At 48.7% G+C, this 16,705-nt stretch overlaps 1 protein-coding gene across 1 annotated transcript in view; it reads left to right on the top strand.

Moving 5' to 3' along the window:
• The window catches only part of TGFBI (transforming growth factor beta induced), a 33,445-nt gene extending 28,031 nt beyond the window's left edge, over window positions 1–5,414 (top strand). The window contains exons 13-17 of the mRNA XM_084884529.1: window positions 1,242–1,366; window positions 2,531–2,633; window positions 3,188–3,267; window positions 4,296–4,317; window positions 4,766–5,414. Of these exons, the coding sequence (XP_084740655.1) occupies window positions 1,242–1,366; window positions 2,531–2,633; window positions 3,188–3,267; window positions 4,296–4,317; window positions 4,766–4,806 (371 nt within the window). The 3' untranslated portion in view covers window positions 4,807–5,414. The remainder of the gene's footprint in view (window positions 1–1,241; window positions 1,367–2,530; window positions 2,634–3,187; window positions 3,268–4,295; window positions 4,318–4,765) is intronic.
• The last annotated feature ends 11,291 nt before the right edge of the window (window positions 5,415–16,705 follow it).

The raw sequence follows: 16,705 nt of genomic DNA, 5'->3' as shown, positions 1-16,705 counted from the left end.
AACGAATGTCTGCGTCTCTGATGCTGACGTATGTTCCTGGGAAGAGGGCAGAAGTGCATTCTGAACATAAACTTTCCACCTCCTCTCCGTCCAGCAGGAATGAAGTATTTCCCCGGGGGCCTGAGCCTGCTAGGCTTCCGGTTCACTTTCAGCTGCGTGGGGGCCGAGAGGGGCAAGGGCAAGGCTTCCCAAACACGCCCTCTCTCCGGCCCAAGGGCAGGGTTAGACCCCAGCACTCCCGGGGGCTGGAGGGCCAGCCAGGCGTTAGCAGTCAATCGGGTGTTAGGGCCCTGCACCTCGGGGGCTAGCAATGTCTCCTTGGAAGGGAAGCTCATGCCAGCTGCAGACTGTCTGTTTGGAAATCACTTGGTACCTGTGGCTCCATCACACAGCACTAATGTGGATGTGTGAATAACCAAGCCGACTCTCCAAAATGCTTTAAAACTTTCTCCGTTCTCAGTTCCAAGATGCTGGAAATAACCATCCATAAGCCCCCAGGGGAGATCCAGCCATTTGGCTGGTAATGTGAGCATCAGTGGCAGCCTTGATAGAGATGAGAGAGCAGCTGGCAGCTTGAAGAATTGCCTCCCACACTTAATTTAGGGAAATGCCTGTGCACCTTTATGAGCAATTGTGCTTCCCCAGTTGGTGGAGAAGCTGATGTGGGCTGGAAGGAATGCTGAGATGTGAGGAGGAGAGATGCGGTGTCGGGAATCCCCCCTTGGCCCTGACCTCATCGGCTCCATGGTTCCTCCAGATTGCAGCTGTTGACTCTTTTAAGTTCTCCCTTCAGGAAACAGCCGTCTCAGAATATGCGTTTGAGAGCAGAATGTGTAAATATTTCACTACTGTGTTATAGCCATCGGGAGCCACGCTGATGATGAAATGTCCCAGATGCCGGTGCTGGAAAGGTCCCTGGCTTTCCAAGCAAATATTTAGCTCATGGAAACATGAGTCATGCTCACAGAGGAGTATGGATTAACTCCTTCTCAGCATCAAGAGAACATGTGCTCAAACCCAGGAGCCGGGGGGATGCATGGCCACGGACACGTCTTGTTCCCTGGTCATGCGTGGTGGGACAGAGGGCTGAGCACACAGTGGTGCTCAGTGAGCGTTCATTAGCCAGGCAGGAGTTCTCCATCTCAGGGGTGGCCATTTGTGTCTTCTCCTCTGTCCCTTTCTCCACCACACCAATGACCAGCCTTGGGGTTAACTCTGTTTTCTTTCCCACAAACCTGCAGGCAATGCCAAGGAGCTTGCCAGCATCCTGAAATACCACATTGGTGATGAAATCCTGGTGAGCGGCGGCATCGAGGCCCTGGTGCGGCTGAAGTCTCTCCAGGGCGACAAGCTGGAAGTCAGCTCAGTGAGTGTGTCTGAAAGTTGAAAGGCTGGCTGTGCCCTCTGCCAGGGTTCCAGGCACATCTCACCCTGGAATGGCATCACACACACACAGTCTTTAAGATATATCTTGAACCTCTGAGGGCATCTTGTGGAAAGAAAATAGAAAAGGGTCTTCAGGGAAATCAAGTGAGATTGTGGCTAGACATGAATAAGAGCTTCCACACTTGCAGGGGAATAAAGCCTCTGATTGGCATCTGGGGGAGGGTCTTAGACCTTCCTTCCTGTAAGATGATAGGCGATTACTTTTATGTCTTGAGAGATGAATCTCCAACCTACGGCTTCCCCCAATTTCAGGGCTCACTGATTTGTGCCATGAGCCAGACCATCGCAAAAGGCTTTCCTTCTGATGCTTGATCTGTGAGCCTTCCCTTGTCCTGCTCGTTCATAAATATTCCACGTTGGATCTGCCGCTGAGCTCCTGTGGAGGGACCACTCTTCCAGGATGCAGCTGGCTCTGCCTCTGCGTCCTGCTCTCTCCTGACCTTCAGCCATCCCTTTGCTCACCCATTTCCCTCCAGAGCACGGGAAGGCATGTGGGGAGGCAGGGATGGCTTGTTTGACTTATGCCAGTCACCAGAGACTCTCTCGGCTCTTAGATTTGGGGTCAGGTCCTGTCTGTCACAGGCTTCAGTTCCCCCTTTGACCCCTTGGGGTCTGACATGTGGGTCATTCAGGAAAGCCAAAGACAGATTTTCCCTGGTGCGCTTCCTATGAGAAAATCCTAAGTAGGGCATCAAGAAGGAGTGGAAAAAGCACCCTTAACCCAGAACAGGAGGCCTCGCTTCTGTCCCCATCCATCCCCCCAGCTGAGCTTAAAGGACGCTCTTGGCCTCTCTTGAGTCTCAGTTTCCTCTTCTGTCAAGTGAGGCAATAAAATCTGCCTCCTCCCCAGGCACTGCTGTGAGGGAGAAGTGGGAACACAGAAGAGCATTTTGTACATGACAACGTGCTGAGTCACACGAGGCACTGGAATGCATGTACCAGACCAAAGGTCTGCAGCCCGCAGGGACTGTTCCTTTCACCAGAGTGTCCCCAACACTTCGCTCAGGGTCTGGCATTCAGTAAACATTTGCTGAATGAATAAGTATGCTGTACGTTCAACAACAAGTGCCTCTTTTTCTGCCAGAAAAATAATGTAGTGAGTGTCAACAAGGAGCCTGTTGCTGAAGCGGACATCATGGCCACCAACGGCGTGGTCTATGCCATCTCCACTGTCCTGCAGCCTCCAGGTAAGGCCCCATGCCCTCTCAGTTTGTAGCTGGGCCCCTCTCTAGCGGTTGGTGTTAGATAGAAAAAAAACTCTCCTAAGCACATATAGGAACAAGGTGCCACATGCAAAGTGAGTCTTCATGAACACATCACCTTGGCTACTTGAAAGCTAATTAGGACTGTTGTTTCCAAGATGTTATACCAAGTAACACAAGGACAGGCCTCTCTTTGCTGAATTGCCTGGCTGTCTTGGCCCGTTCAGACACAGCCCAGTTGTTGGTTACAGGCAGAGAGATGCTATGAGTGTGGTTCTCTCAGCATCGTGCCTCGTGGCAGCTCTCTTTACCTTCAGCAAAGCTGAACGTGAGCCCAGCCTCCATCCTCACCTGTGCATTCGTCTTTCTCTGTACTCTCTCCCCACGACCAAATTCTGCCACGCCTTATGAAAGTTCTAGGGGGAAAATTCATTAGAAGACGTGAGCCAGAGAGCCCAACAGTGCCCCTCCGCCATGGCTGTTAGGAAGGACATGCTAATAGTGTCTCTCGCCAACGCTGCCTTTTCTTTCATCCCCAGCCAACAGACCTCAGGAACGAGGGGACGAGCTTGCAGACTCTGCACTTGAGATTTTCAAACAGGCGTCAGCGTTTTCCAGGGTAAGATGCCTGCTAGGTTCGCCCCTGGTCTGAACCTCCTTGGTCTTCTTCTTGGGACGATGGAGGGGCCCTCCAGATCCCCTCTCTTCTGTGGCCCCTGCCCCAGGGCTCTCTAGATACTTCTTCCCTCTCTCCTTCGCTCTGGCCTGTGTGGAGTTCAGGGAAAAGAACCCAGGCAGCCCCTGCTGCCTTTGCGGGCAAAAGCCCAGGCCTTCACACTGAGGCCTCTGAGCCTCTGTCCATGGGGGCCACTGCTGGTGAGCACAGACAGCTCCAGGATCCATCTCTCCAAGGAATTCACCAGATGGCGGCCTGGCCTGCCCTGAGCCTGGGCCTTTAAGAGACTCTTCTGTTTCCCATGACATGGCCCCTCTCAGGTGGTCCTGGGGCATCCTGGGCTGTGGTTTGGGTTCTGGATACAGGGCCAGCTCTGTGTGCGGAGCCTGCCTTCCTTGCCTTGGCCCCACCCCCTCTCTGGACCTCTCTGACTCTTTATTGCTCCTCATCCTGCTTCCAGCCTTGCAGGGCCCAGGAGCCCTGCTCAGGCTGCTTTGCTACTTCAGGGCAGGTGAAGCCCCTTGGCAATGGGGGGCACCTAACAAGTTTTGCCCCTCAAGAGAGGAGCCTGCAACAAGCAGTCCTTAACCCAGAGGCCTGCCGCTGGACTGTGTCACTTTCCTTCTGGAAGAAGGTGTTAGTGCCCCTCAGGAAGGGTTCTTGGTCCTGAGCTCCTACTCCTGAGCACCCCTTCCACCCCTGTGCAGTCCCAGCTCCCCAAGCTTTAGGCTGTGGTCTCGGTGGAAGCCCAGCTTCGAGGTCTCCCGGGAATGTTCACCTCAACTTAGGACTGATGATGCCAACTGAGGAGCTCCCCCGCCCCCAGCAGTTCCACATGCCCCTTCCTCTTCCTCATCCCTGGTGCTTGTTCTGAGCTGGGGTGGCGGTGAAGGAAGCTACTGCCGTGAGCAGGTGCAGACATACCTTTCCCTACAAACCCTGACACCTCGTGTTTTTGTTCTTGTTTGCAGGGCCACACCTCTGTGAAACTAGGTAAGTCTGGTCTGGGTGTGAAGATCTCATTGACTTGTTGGGCCTTACTTCCAAGCGGGCCATACCTACCGTCTGCTTTTATGTAGATAAAAACATCACGGGGCAATAAAGCAAGCCTGGCCTTCCGGGTCAGACACAGAACACTCAGTTTCCTTCTCTATAAGATGGAGATAATAAGAGTGCCAACCTTTTAGGGTTGATATCAATGTTTGGCTTTAGGAGCCTGGGGATATTGCACAGGGGCTTGGCGGGAGATTGTGGTGAGGCCATGGTCCAAGCTGATAGATGTAGAAAATCCCAGTTCAGAACCTCAGTAAGACAGGAGGTCTTACAAACCACAGAGCACCTGCTGTGTGCAAGGAGAGTATGGCGGAAAGGGCCCACACTGACAAGCCCTAGCCCTGGGGAAGTTCGGATCCTTCTCACTGTTCAAACTTCTCTCTTTCAGCCCCTGTCTACCAGCGGTTATTAGAGAGGATGAAGCATTAGTGCGAAGGACCACGGGAAGAATGCACTTCTGCAGCTCCTTGCCAATTTCTCTCAGTTTGCCAAAGAGACTGATTGTTTTTGAAACCAAATATCACACTTCAATGTACATGGGCTGCACTGTAATGAGATCTGAGCCTTGGGTGGGTTGGGGGAGGAGGGAGAGAGGTGTCATTTCAATTTTTGTTCTCTCTGCACATGGCTGTCAACCCACTCCATGGAGGGACCTGGATGTCACTGCCTGACATTCACCTCCAGGAAGGACCCGTCCCAAATGTGGAATTTCCTGCCTCTGCCCACTGCTCCAGAAAAGGGACCCAAACTTTGTGGAGCTCCCAAAACACAAATCAAGCAACCCAGCCTCCAGGGGGAGTCCCGGCATGGTTTCTGTAAAGCTCTTTCACAGCTGGAGAAATGGCGTCATTATAAGCTACACGTTGAACTGCTCTGTCAAACACGCCTCAAGTCTACATGTGGTTTGGACACTTCCGTGTGGCCCGGTCCAGGTAGATCAGAGAAGGTGGGTGGAGCACGCAGAGCCCAGGGTCTCCGAGGTTTGGCAGAGCCATGGTGTGTTTGTAATAATAAAACCAAAGACACATGCCTGTGTGGATGGGGACTGTGCTGGCTGGTGTTCACCAGGGAGGGCTCTGTGCCTCGGGGCTGTGAGGTTCCTTCACACCAACATGCACTCAGGAGCATCTCCGCACTCAGGGGCCCTGAGCCGAGGATGGTCTGAGGTTTGAACCTCAGTCTCTATGGAACTGTGTTCATTTCCATTTCCGGCAGCCCTTGAGTTTCCAGTTCACTTTACCAGCACTTCTCTTATTGGCCTGAAGTGCTGTGTTTCCTTCCGGCGGGGTGACCCTGTGGAATGGTTGCCTGCATGTAGATGAGGTGACTGAGGCTCAGGAAAGGGGGAGCCATTGGGGACACAGAAAAACGGTTCAGCTGGGCTTGGAGCCCAAGCCTCCTGACTCCCAGAGGCCGCCATTAGATAAGCAAGCCAGGTCAGGTTTTCCAGGTCATACTCTCGGTGCCAACAACATTCCAGTCCCCACCCCTGATCCTTCTGTGGTGCCCATCTTAAAACGTTCCTGGCACTGAGAGGCTGGCGTGGCCACGGCATCATTGCTCCCTAACGGTGTGGCCTGGGGTCCATCCCTGCACCTCTTAGTACCTCTGTTTCCTCATCTCTACTGGAAATGACCGTTACTTCTACTCCATGGTTCCATTGTGAGGGTGAAAATGATGATACATGTTTGGCACAGCCTTAGGTATCCTTGCTCTCATCATGCTAAGACTGCTCGGGATCAGGGCGGCTGACAGCCTGCTTTGTGTCTTTTCCCAAAGGCAGCCCACTTCCTTTAAAAAATAAAAATAAAAGAGAGAGACATTCCTGCCCTCCCACACTTCACTCGGCCAGCAGGCGGAGCTCATTTCACTTCGTGGACCCACAGACCCAAAGATGGTGCTGTCCACAGCGCCTCTGCTGGTCAGTCCTGTGCTGGGAACAGAGGAGGCTGAGCAGACAACCCTCCCTCAAAGACATTGCCTGTCACCCAATCAAGGCACCCATTCATTCCACAGACAGGGAATCATTCTTCGGCTAACAGCGCTCCCACCTGCGTACCCACGTGGGCTTGGATGGACAGCCTGTGATTCTGCGCAGATAATACGTCTGAGGGAGTGGGGTGTGTGTATGTGTGTGTGTGTGTGTAACAGGAGCTTCCAGAGCGAGATGGGAGGAGCTGAAGGAGCTAACCTGGTAAGTGCTGGTAAGTGGCTGGGCTTGGGGGAGGAGGGCTCAGGAGAGGGTGTCCTGAGAGGTGAGGTACCGTCTTCTGTGTGCGCCTGCTCCCTCACTTTCCCACAGCTCTGCCTGCTCACCTGGCCAAGCCAGTGTGCTCCGCTCTATCTCACTTTAAGCTCCCAAAATGCATACACCTGGACTTCATAAGAACATCAGAACCCCAGGAATAACATTTAAAATAAAAATCTCAGGATTCCTTAAAAATGCCAAACTCCTCCCTCCGCCCTCCATCTGTCGCTTCGACCGCTGCCCTGGCCCCACGCATCCTCCCCAACAAGAGGGCTCCACTTTATTCTCTCAGCTCTCCCTGGAGAGACCCGCTGTGACTGCCACTGCCCTGCCTGCTCCCAACCAGAGGATCAAGTTCTCATTTGGGGGTCCTGAACAGCACCCACCCCGTGTTTTTTTCTGGAGGCTCAGTATTAGGTGCTGCCACCTGGAGATGGATTCCCAGGGTTAAGGGCTTAGCCAATGGCTGCTTCTGAAAATGGATAGTTGCAGGAGGGAGGTGTGTACCTGCCCTGAGCCACCATCTGTCAGAGCTCTGCCTGCTGAGCCCCAACCAGGAGAAATGGCTCTGAATGGTCCCTTCTCTCTCTGCTGTCACTCTGGGGCTACCAAGCCTCTGGGGTGTAGAGAGGACTGCAAGGACCCTCAGCACTGGGTTCCACAGACCTAGGCCTTCCCCACGCAGGAGGCAGGGGCTGTCTACACCTGACCTCCTTGGCCACCTGACAGGCCAGCTCGAGTATGGGAGCAGAGGACAGGCTGTTGTGTCCGGCTATGAACCTAAATGCATGATCCTTTCAATTCCTGACATCAGTCCTGTGAAATGGCTGAGCGCTAGTAGGACCTTCATTTTACTGCTGTGGACATGGGAGCTTAAAGAGAGAAAGCAGTTAGCCTGGTCAGAGAATAGGAAGAGCTGAGAAGCAGTCCAGACTCATGTGAGTCCGGACTTTCTACTCTTACCCCGTCTGCCCTCCTGCCCCACCACAGGGTCCATTGAGGAAGAGCCCAGGCAGCCCTGGACAAGTAGGACATGAGTGCAGGGTAGCCAGAAAGGACTTGAAAACCCCACCCCTTCTGAGAAGCCCAAGCCAGCCCAGTCTCTGCTTGCACAGCTGTAGACCATAACTTATTTACATGCTCTGACTCTAGGGAGAGGAGTCCACAACAGCCATGGGTGCCAGCCACACCCATGTCAGGAAAGAAGAGAAGGGAAAGGGATTCTCACACTGAGGAAAATACCTCTGTGCCCAAAACCCTAATTCATTGTCATGCTCTGAGAGGCGCTGCCCGGAATATTGTGCTCAGAATTTTTCCAAAGCCAGGACAGAGAGCCATGGAATGAGGGATGGGCCCAATGTCTTATCCAGGAAAGTCAAATGAAGTCAAATGGGGCCATCTCGGCCATCCCTGCCTGGTGACCAAAGAAAGACACTCATCCCATGGGGTCCTTTGGCCAAAGCCAGATGCAGGTAGTTCAGAGAATAAGTGGTAGGTCAGTGGAAGTCTGGGACAACCCCCTCCCCCTACTTTCTCTCTTTATATATTCTGCCTATTAATCCCTCATAAAATATATGATTTGCAAATTGTTTCTTGCATTCTCTGGGTTGCCTTTTTACTCTATTGATAGTGTCTTTTGATGAATAGAAAATTTTAATTTTGATGAAGTCCAATTTATCTATTTTTTTTTCTTTTGTTCCCTTTGCTTTTGGTGTCATATGTAAGAAATCATTGCCAAATCCAATTTGTCATGAAGATTTTCTCCTATGTTTTCTTCTAAGCATTCTATAGCTTTAGCTCTTATGCTTAGGTCTTTGATCCATTTTGAGTTAATTTTTTGCATATGGTGTAAGGTAAGGATGCAACATACAGTTTTCCCAATATCATTTGTTGGAAAGACTGTCCTTTCCCCCATTGAATTTTCTTGGCACTCAAGTTGAAAATCACTTGACCAGTTATGCAAGGGTTTATTTAGGGGCCTTTATTCTATTGTCTACTGGTCTGATATGTGTCAGTCTTTATATCAGTGCCACAATGTTTTGATTGCTGTAGCTTTGTAGTTAATTTTGAAATCAATAAGTGTGAGTCTTCCTATCCTGTTCTCCTTTTGCAAGATTGTTTTGACTATTCTGGGCCTTTTGAGTTTTAGAAGGATTTTTTCTTTCTACAAAAAAAAAATGATTTTGATAGGCATTACATTGATATTATATCTCACTTTGTGTAATATTGACATCTTAATATGTCTTCCAATCCATGAACACAGAATGTGTTTTTTTATTTATTTATTGTCTTTAACTTCTTCCAACAATGTTTTATACTTTTCAGCGTACAAGTCTTTCATAGAATCTGGTTAAGTTAATTATTTTATTCTTTTTTTTAAAATATATTTTATTGGTATTTTACAGAGAGGAATGGAGAGAGATAGAGAGTCAGAAACGTCGATGAGAAAGAATCATCGACCAGCTGCCTCCTGCACACCCCCCACTGGGGATGTGCCCACAACCAATGTACATGCCCTTGACTGGAATCGAACCTGGGACCTTTCAGTCTGCAAACCAACGCTCTATCCACTGAGCCAAACCGGTTTCAGCTATTTTATTCTTTTTGATGCTATCATAAATGGAATTGCTTTTTTAAGTTCCCAATATGTTTTTAAAAGGTTGCTTTGGCTTCACCGTGGAGGAGAGGTTATTGGAAGCTAGGAAACCAGTTAAGAGGCTGTTATAATCATCCAGGTGAGAGATGATGGAGGACCAGGGTGGTAGCACTAAAGATGGAAGGCCCTGGAGGATTTGAGATATATTTGGAGGTAGAACAGATATGACTTGAAGATGGGATGGAGAAGTAGAGAAAGGGAGGGTTCAAGGATGGCTCTCACATATTCAACTTGAACAGCTGGCTAAAAGGTGATACCATTTTTCAAAAATGCAGAATGGGTCAAGCTTCCAGTAGAAGAAAACTAAGGATTCTACTTTGGATATTTGAAGTTGAGGCAGACCATATAATATCCAAGTGGGAGGTCAAAAGACTGTTAGATATCCAGGCCTATCACTCAGGGGAGAGGTCAGGCCTGAGGTGGGTTGTTAGGGGGTTATCAAACATAGGTATTATTCAAAAAGAGTGATCAGGTGAGACCACCTAGAGAGAGTGTGTAGACAAAGAAGAGTGCCTGGACAGTGCCTGAGCTGCTCCAGCATTCAGAGGCCTGGCAGAGGCAGAGAACCTGCAGAAGGACCTGAGAAGTTGTGTGTGGCCCCTGGAAGCCAAGACAGGAAAGCCTTGCCAAAACCGGTTTGGTTCAGTAGATAGAGCATCAGCCTGCGGACTGAAAGGTCCCAGGTTCGATTCCAGTCAAGAGCATGTACCTTAGACACATCCCCAGTGGGAAGGTGTGCAGAAGGCAGGTGATCAATGTTTCTCTCTCATTGATGTTTCTAACTCTCTATCCCTCTCTCTTCCCCTCTGTAAAAAAATCAATCATTATATATATATATATATATATATATATATATATATATTTTAAATCTAGTTTTTCAGTCTTACCCTTTGTGCCTATATTAGGAGCTCCTCCCTCCATCCCTGTGCATCCATCATCGGAGCCCTAATAACTTACATGCAATAATTTCCTACTTCTTTTTGTGCTTCCCCTGCTTGGGAGTGTGCTGCTCTTAAGTAGGGATCCTGTCCCTCTCCTATAGGGCCTGGCCTACAGTAAATATTCAAAATGTGTTACCCCAGAGCCTGGTTTCCAGAGAACAAATGGCCCCTTCACTCCAGAAGGTGGGCTCAGGCCTCTGCACTCTCTGAGAAGGAAGAGAGGCTTCCCAGACCCCGTGGGAATCCTTCTGGGGGCTCTCGTGCATGTGGGTTGAAGGAAGCCTGCCTCTAGCACTGTCCTCAGGCTACTGGCAGGAAAGCAGAGGGTGGACTTGTGGGCATCACCATCCCTAGGGGATCCTGCCAGCTCTGCTTCTGACCCCCTTGACTAAGAAGACTCCCTGACTGAGAGAGGGCACCCAGGAGTCAGCAGGCCCCAGGTCAAGGAGGACACGTGGGCCCAGAGAACAGACAAATGCAGCACAGATGTGTCCTTTGTCTCAGACAGGCGATCTGACCCTCTAGCTCCTTTGAAGAGAAAGTTTCATGCTCAGAGCATGTCTCCCCCCCCCAACCCCCCCCTCTCCCCCCCCCCCCCCCCCCATTTCTAGGATCCTCTTCTTCAGCTCTATTAGGACAAAGAAGGTCTGGGATTTGGAAGCAGCAGAGACAGAGGGGAAAGCCGTCTGATTAAATGCCCTCATTTGGGCGGAAATGAGTTTTTGAGTGAACAGATGGAAAACCACTCTCTCCCCACCAGTGGGATCAGGGAGTCCCTATGGCTTCCTGGCAACAGCTCCTAAATAATTTGTTCAAGGAAGCCATCTGCATGCAGGGACCTTTCCCTGATGGCAGCTCTCAGTCCGGCTCCCAGAAGCAGAGGTGAGGGAAATGGCCTTGCGGAGGAGAAGGCTTAGTCACACCGGGGGAGGGAGGGCAGTGAAACCCCAGCTAGGGTGTGAGCGCCCTTGACCTCAGTCTCTCAGTCCTGCAGGGGCAGCTCCTCAGCACATTCAGATCCTACTTCCAGCCTAGAGCGGGGATTCCTCAGACAACCAGGGACTCCTGATCCAAGCTGGGGACCCTCTCCTTAGGATAACGCACAGATATCTACAACACACGGTGCAGATGACTGACCCTTGCCTCTTGGGCCCTACTCTAAATGCATTTCACACAGACCCGAATTCCACAAAACTGCCGGCTTCTTGAGGGCAGCAAGCAAGTTGTCTGTCCTCAAAGTGTCTAGCGTGGACACAGAGTAGGTCGTCAGTAAATATAGACCCACTAGGCCATCAAACCACGGCAATTTCTGAGTCTGCAATAGGGCACAGAGGCTGTTCCTCAGTGGCACAGTGGCAGCCTGACAGCAAGAGCCAAAAAAGAAAAATCATAACCAGGTGTGATGTGGGAAGGTCACATGCAGTTCCACCTCAGCAAACATCACTGGGGGCGAATCCCTGTGGATGTCAGGCAGGTGCCCAGAACACAAAACATTGTCAACATGGTAGAATCCACACTGGAGGAAAAACCTTTTTGTATTGTGTGGTTTATAATTTACATAATTGAGAGAATTCAACCAGGACAAATACCCTGTAAAAAAAAAAAAAAAAAAAAAAAAGGTAAATCTTTGAAGGTATTTATCAATAGCCTATATACCTTTTCTGGAAATCATAAAATTTATACCAATGAGCAATTTACGATCATTTTGTCATCTGTCTAAGCATATTTTCAGCTTTAGAAAAGTCATACTTGTGAATTTGACTTTATTTCCTAGTGTGTCTATCATTTTCTTGTTACCTTTCAAACCCAATTAGAATTTGGTTTGCTCTAAGGTGGAAATTGGGGGTCTGATTGAATAATTTTACCTCCAAATTTTTCTGCCACCACCAGGAGTTCAATTACCTCCTTCCCCATTGCATTGTTCTGCCTTCCTGAGATGTCTTTTATGCTTCCTCACATCAGCTTGTGTCTGCAGGCAGATTTTCCGTTTCTTTTATCTGCCTATCAGTGCTTGCACCGGCATCACACCACTTAAATTGGTGTTAATTTAGAATCCTTTAACCTCACCTAGAGTCAGATACCTTTGCCTTTGAAGAGGACTTTTCCCTTTTTACGAAATTAACACTTTCTCCATGCAAAAGCTTTGGAGAATAGGCCAAAGCAGAAAGAAAAAAAGTTAAAATTACCCATAATCCTAACAACCAGTGACAGACAACCATTGTCAAATTATTGGAGCTGATCCTTCCAGATGTTTTTGAGGAAAAATGTGAGTGTGCATAACATACTGTGATCTCCTTTTACTGTGACAAAAATAAATCATTACAAAATTCCCAAATAAAAACGAGGCAGGCGTTATGGTAGGTGAGTTTTAACATGGCCTCCGTGACCTTCACCCCCTGGTTTATTGCTCTGATGGCAAAAGGGAGGTTACCCAGGTGTGTCCAATCTACTCACAGCCCTTTGAAAGCAGATTCTTTTCCCCAGCTGGCGGCAGAACAGAAGGTCAGAGGGAGCTGAATATTGAGAAGAGCTGGATGCAAAGTTGCTGGTTTGAAAATGGAAGGGGGGCTTCTCAGAGCAGAGAGCAGCCCCTTGATAGGCAGCAAGGAAACGGGGACCTCAGAGCCAGACCTGCAGGGAAGGGAATTCCGCTACCACGTACATGACCTTGGAAATGTTTTCTTCTCCAGAGTGTCTGGGAAGGAGCCCACTGACACCGTGATTTTTAGCCGAGGAGACCCGGAGCAGCCCCCAGGAATTCTCCCTTAGAGAACTATATAAAATGAGTGGTGGGTATTGTTTTAAGCTACTAAATTTGTTGTAACTTGTTACACAGCAATAGCAAACTAATATAGGCATTTCAAACAGGGAACCATTTCTTTTCATTTTTAAAAAAATATATTTTATTGATTTTTTACAGAGAGGAAGGGAGAGGGATAGAGAGCTAGAAACATCGATGAGAGAGAAACATCGACCAGCTGCCTCCTGCACACCCTCTACTGGGGATGTGCCCTCAGCCAAGTTACATGCCCTTGACCGGAATCGAACCCGGGACCTTTCAGTCCGCAGACTTTTGAGCCAAACCGGTTTCAGCTGTTTTTTTGTTTTTTAGAGAGAAAAACATCAATAAAAAAGAGAGAGAAACATCAATCGGCTGCCTCCTTCTCAGGCCTGCTCGCTCCCTACCAGGGATTGAACCTGTAACCCAAGCGCTCTGACAGGAAATTGAACCAACAACCTTCCAGTGCTCAGAGTGACACCCAACCAACTGAGCCACCCCAAGGAGGGGCAGAGAACAATTTTTAAAGCTACCTTTTTAAAGGTACTTTCTTTTTTAAATTTAAATTATTGTTTTAAGTATTGCATATGTCTCCTTTTCCCCCCATTGACCTCTCCCCGGCAACTCCAGCCCCCCAGTACCGCGGTCGGCAAACTAGGCTCTCGAGCCACATGCGGCTCTTTGGCCCCTTGAGTGTGGCTCTTCCACACAATACCACGGCCTGGGTGAGTCTATTTTAAAGAAGTGGGGTTAAAAGAATTTTAAGTTTAAAAAATTTGGCTCTCAAAAGAAATTTCAATCGTTGTACTGTTGATATTTGGCTCTGTTGACTAATGAGTTTGCTGACCACTGCCCCAGTACATGCTCTTACTCCCCTACTGTCTGTGTCCATTGGTTATGCTTATATGCATGCACACAAGTCCTTTGGTTGATCTCTTACCCTCCTCCCTCCCACCCATCCCTGCCTTCCCCCTGAGGTTTGATGGTCTATTCAATGCTTCTATGTCTCTGGATCTATTTTTGTTCATCAGTTTATGTTGTTCATTATATTTCACAAATGAATGAGATCATGTGATATTTATCTTTCTCCAACTGACTTATTTCACTTAACATAATGTTCTCCAGGACCATCCATGCTGTTGCAAATGATAAGAGTTCTTTTTTTTTTTTTTTTAAACAGCAGCGTAGTATTCCATTGTATAGAGTTTTCTAATCCACTCATCTGCTGAGGGGCTTAGGCTGTTTCCAAATCTTAGCTGTTGTAAATTCTGCTGCTATGAACACAGGGGTACATATATTGTTTTCTGATTGGTGATTCTGATAGCTTACGATATATTCCTAGAATTGGGATTACTGGGTCAAATGAGAGTGCCATTTTTAATTTTTTGAGGAAACTCCATACTGTTTTCCACAGTGGCTGCACCAGTCTGCATTTCCACCAGCAGTCGTTTGTTGATTTGTTGTTGATAGCCACTTTGACAGATATGAGGTGGAACCTCATTGTGGTTTTGATTTGCATCTCTCGGATGACTAGTGACTTTGAGCATGTTTTCATATGTCTCTCGGCCTTCTGTATGTCCACTTTCAAAAAGTGTCCATTTAAATCCTTTGCCCATTTTTTAAATTGGATTATTTATTTTCCTTTTGTTAGGTTGTGTGAGTTCCCTACAAATTTTGGAGATTGAACCCTTATCAGATGTCTAGTGGTATTTTCAACATTAGGTAAATCATACTTGGGAACAATCTGCGAGTTTAGTTTATTTCCTTCACTCAGTCTCTGCAGAGGCCTCTGAATTGCCCTCACTCCACAAAAAAGCCCAAGTTCTGGGCCAAGATGGGGTCTTGGGGGCTGAACACAGCTCTGCTGTGTATCTAGGAAGTGGGGAGATTCCCACCCCTAAAAGTGTCCCAGACCCGCCAGAACCCCACTGAAAGGTGGGGTGTGGGTCTCCCCTGGCTTGGCAGCATCCCTCCTCCGCAGGCATTTTCTCGGGGGGGGGGGGGGGTAGCCGTTGGCCGAGGGCATCTGCACACACAGGAGCACTGCATTAGACTGACCAAGGCTGATCCCCATACATGGAGCCTGTGCGGCTCCCGGGGCCTTGGGGAACCAGTGTGCACCTGTATATTCTCACTGAGTAACCGTCTGTGAGTTCCTGTCATACAGCCGAAGCGGGGCATAGAGCTGGCTGATGGGAGAGATGGTGCCACAAAGGCCCTAGAGTTCTTCCAATCCCACTTTCTTGTCCCAATCATAATAATCAAAGTCCCTTCTTATTGAAAGGCTCGTGTTAGGTATTTTATAGTCGCATTCTTATTTTATTATCTTATCATTGTTCTGGTTTACAGAGGGAAACAGGCTCAGGGAGGTTGTGTACTTTACCCATGGAGAGATCATTGAATAAGTGATGGAGCCGGGATTCTCACCCAGCGCTAACTTTAGACTTTCCTAACGGCTGCCCTCGCAGCCCAGGGGAAGGCGTGCACACAGCAACAGCACAAGGTCTCAGTCCTGCCTGTGAGAGTCCTGTGGGGCTTTTTAAATTCCTGAATCCTGGACCTCAGTGCCAGAGATTCTGATTTTAATTCGTTTTAAGGGAATCAGACCTCAGTAGTTTCAAAACCTACCCAGGTGATGCTAATGTGCAGAGCAAAGGTTCTCTAACATCGCCCTTGGTAAGAACCCCCTAGGAATCCTGTACCTCTGCAGGATGCTAGGCCCCACCCTGTGAAATTCTGTTTCAACTGGGGGAGTGGGGGGAGTGGGAGCCCAGGAATTTGCATATTTGCCCTGCCCTTAGTGCTTTTCTTTTCTTTTCTTTTCTTTTCTTTTCTTTTTCTTTCTTTCTTTTTTTTTTTTTTTTAACAAATGTGTATTTTTTTAAAATATATTTTATTGATTTTTTTACAGAGAGGAAGAGAGAGGGATAGTCAGAAACATCTGTGAAAGAGAAACATCGATCAGCTGCCTCCTGCACACCCCTACAACCAAGGTACATGCCCTTGACTGGAATTGAACCTGGGACCCTTCAGTCCACAGGCCAATGCTCCATTCACTGAGCCAAACCGGTTAGGGCCCCTCTGTGCTTTTCAAACTTGTTAAAATGAAGATGAAGATTCACTAGGTGAGGGATGGAGCCTCAGATTCTGCATTTCAAACAAGTTTCCAGGTGACACTAATGCTACTGATCTTGGAAACACGCTTTGAATGGTAAGTGTCCCCGCAGATTCAGAAGAACTACCCTAGACCAGTGTTTCCCAAAATGCAGTCCCGGGTTCAGCAGCATCACCTGGGAATTTGTTAGAAACAAAAATATGCCTCCCTCCCCCTACTGAAACCTACTGGATTAGAAATTTGGGGGAAGGGGGGAGTCAGCAGTTTTAATAAGCTCAGCTCCTCTCTTCCTCTCCTCCCCTTCCCTCCCTCCCCCCCAAACTCTCTGCAGGGGACAGTTTAAGAACTGCTATTAGAGGACTGGGCCACATCTGCTGGGCCAGAGCCAGCAGAGAAGGGGTGTCTGGCTCTCAGACTCTGCTCTGGGCTCCACACCCAGGAGGCCAGGTTGGGTTGAGCAGGAAGCAGACTAAGGTCCTGCCAGCCACATCTGGATCCCAGCATGAATTCTCCAGTTTCCTGACAAAGTCGGGGGCAGCCACGTTGGTATCATTATGAAGATATGCAAAAAGCAACATTCTTGGAGGAA

This window comes from Pipistrellus hanaki (genome assembly GCF_964339955.1).
Source record: "Pipistrellus hanaki genome assembly, chromosome: 5".
NCBI lineage: Eukaryota > Metazoa > Chordata > Mammalia > Chiroptera > Vespertilionidae > Pipistrellus > Pipistrellus hanaki.
Note: the sequence above shows the minus strand (reverse complement) of the source record. Positions and strands in the feature narration are given on the sequence as shown.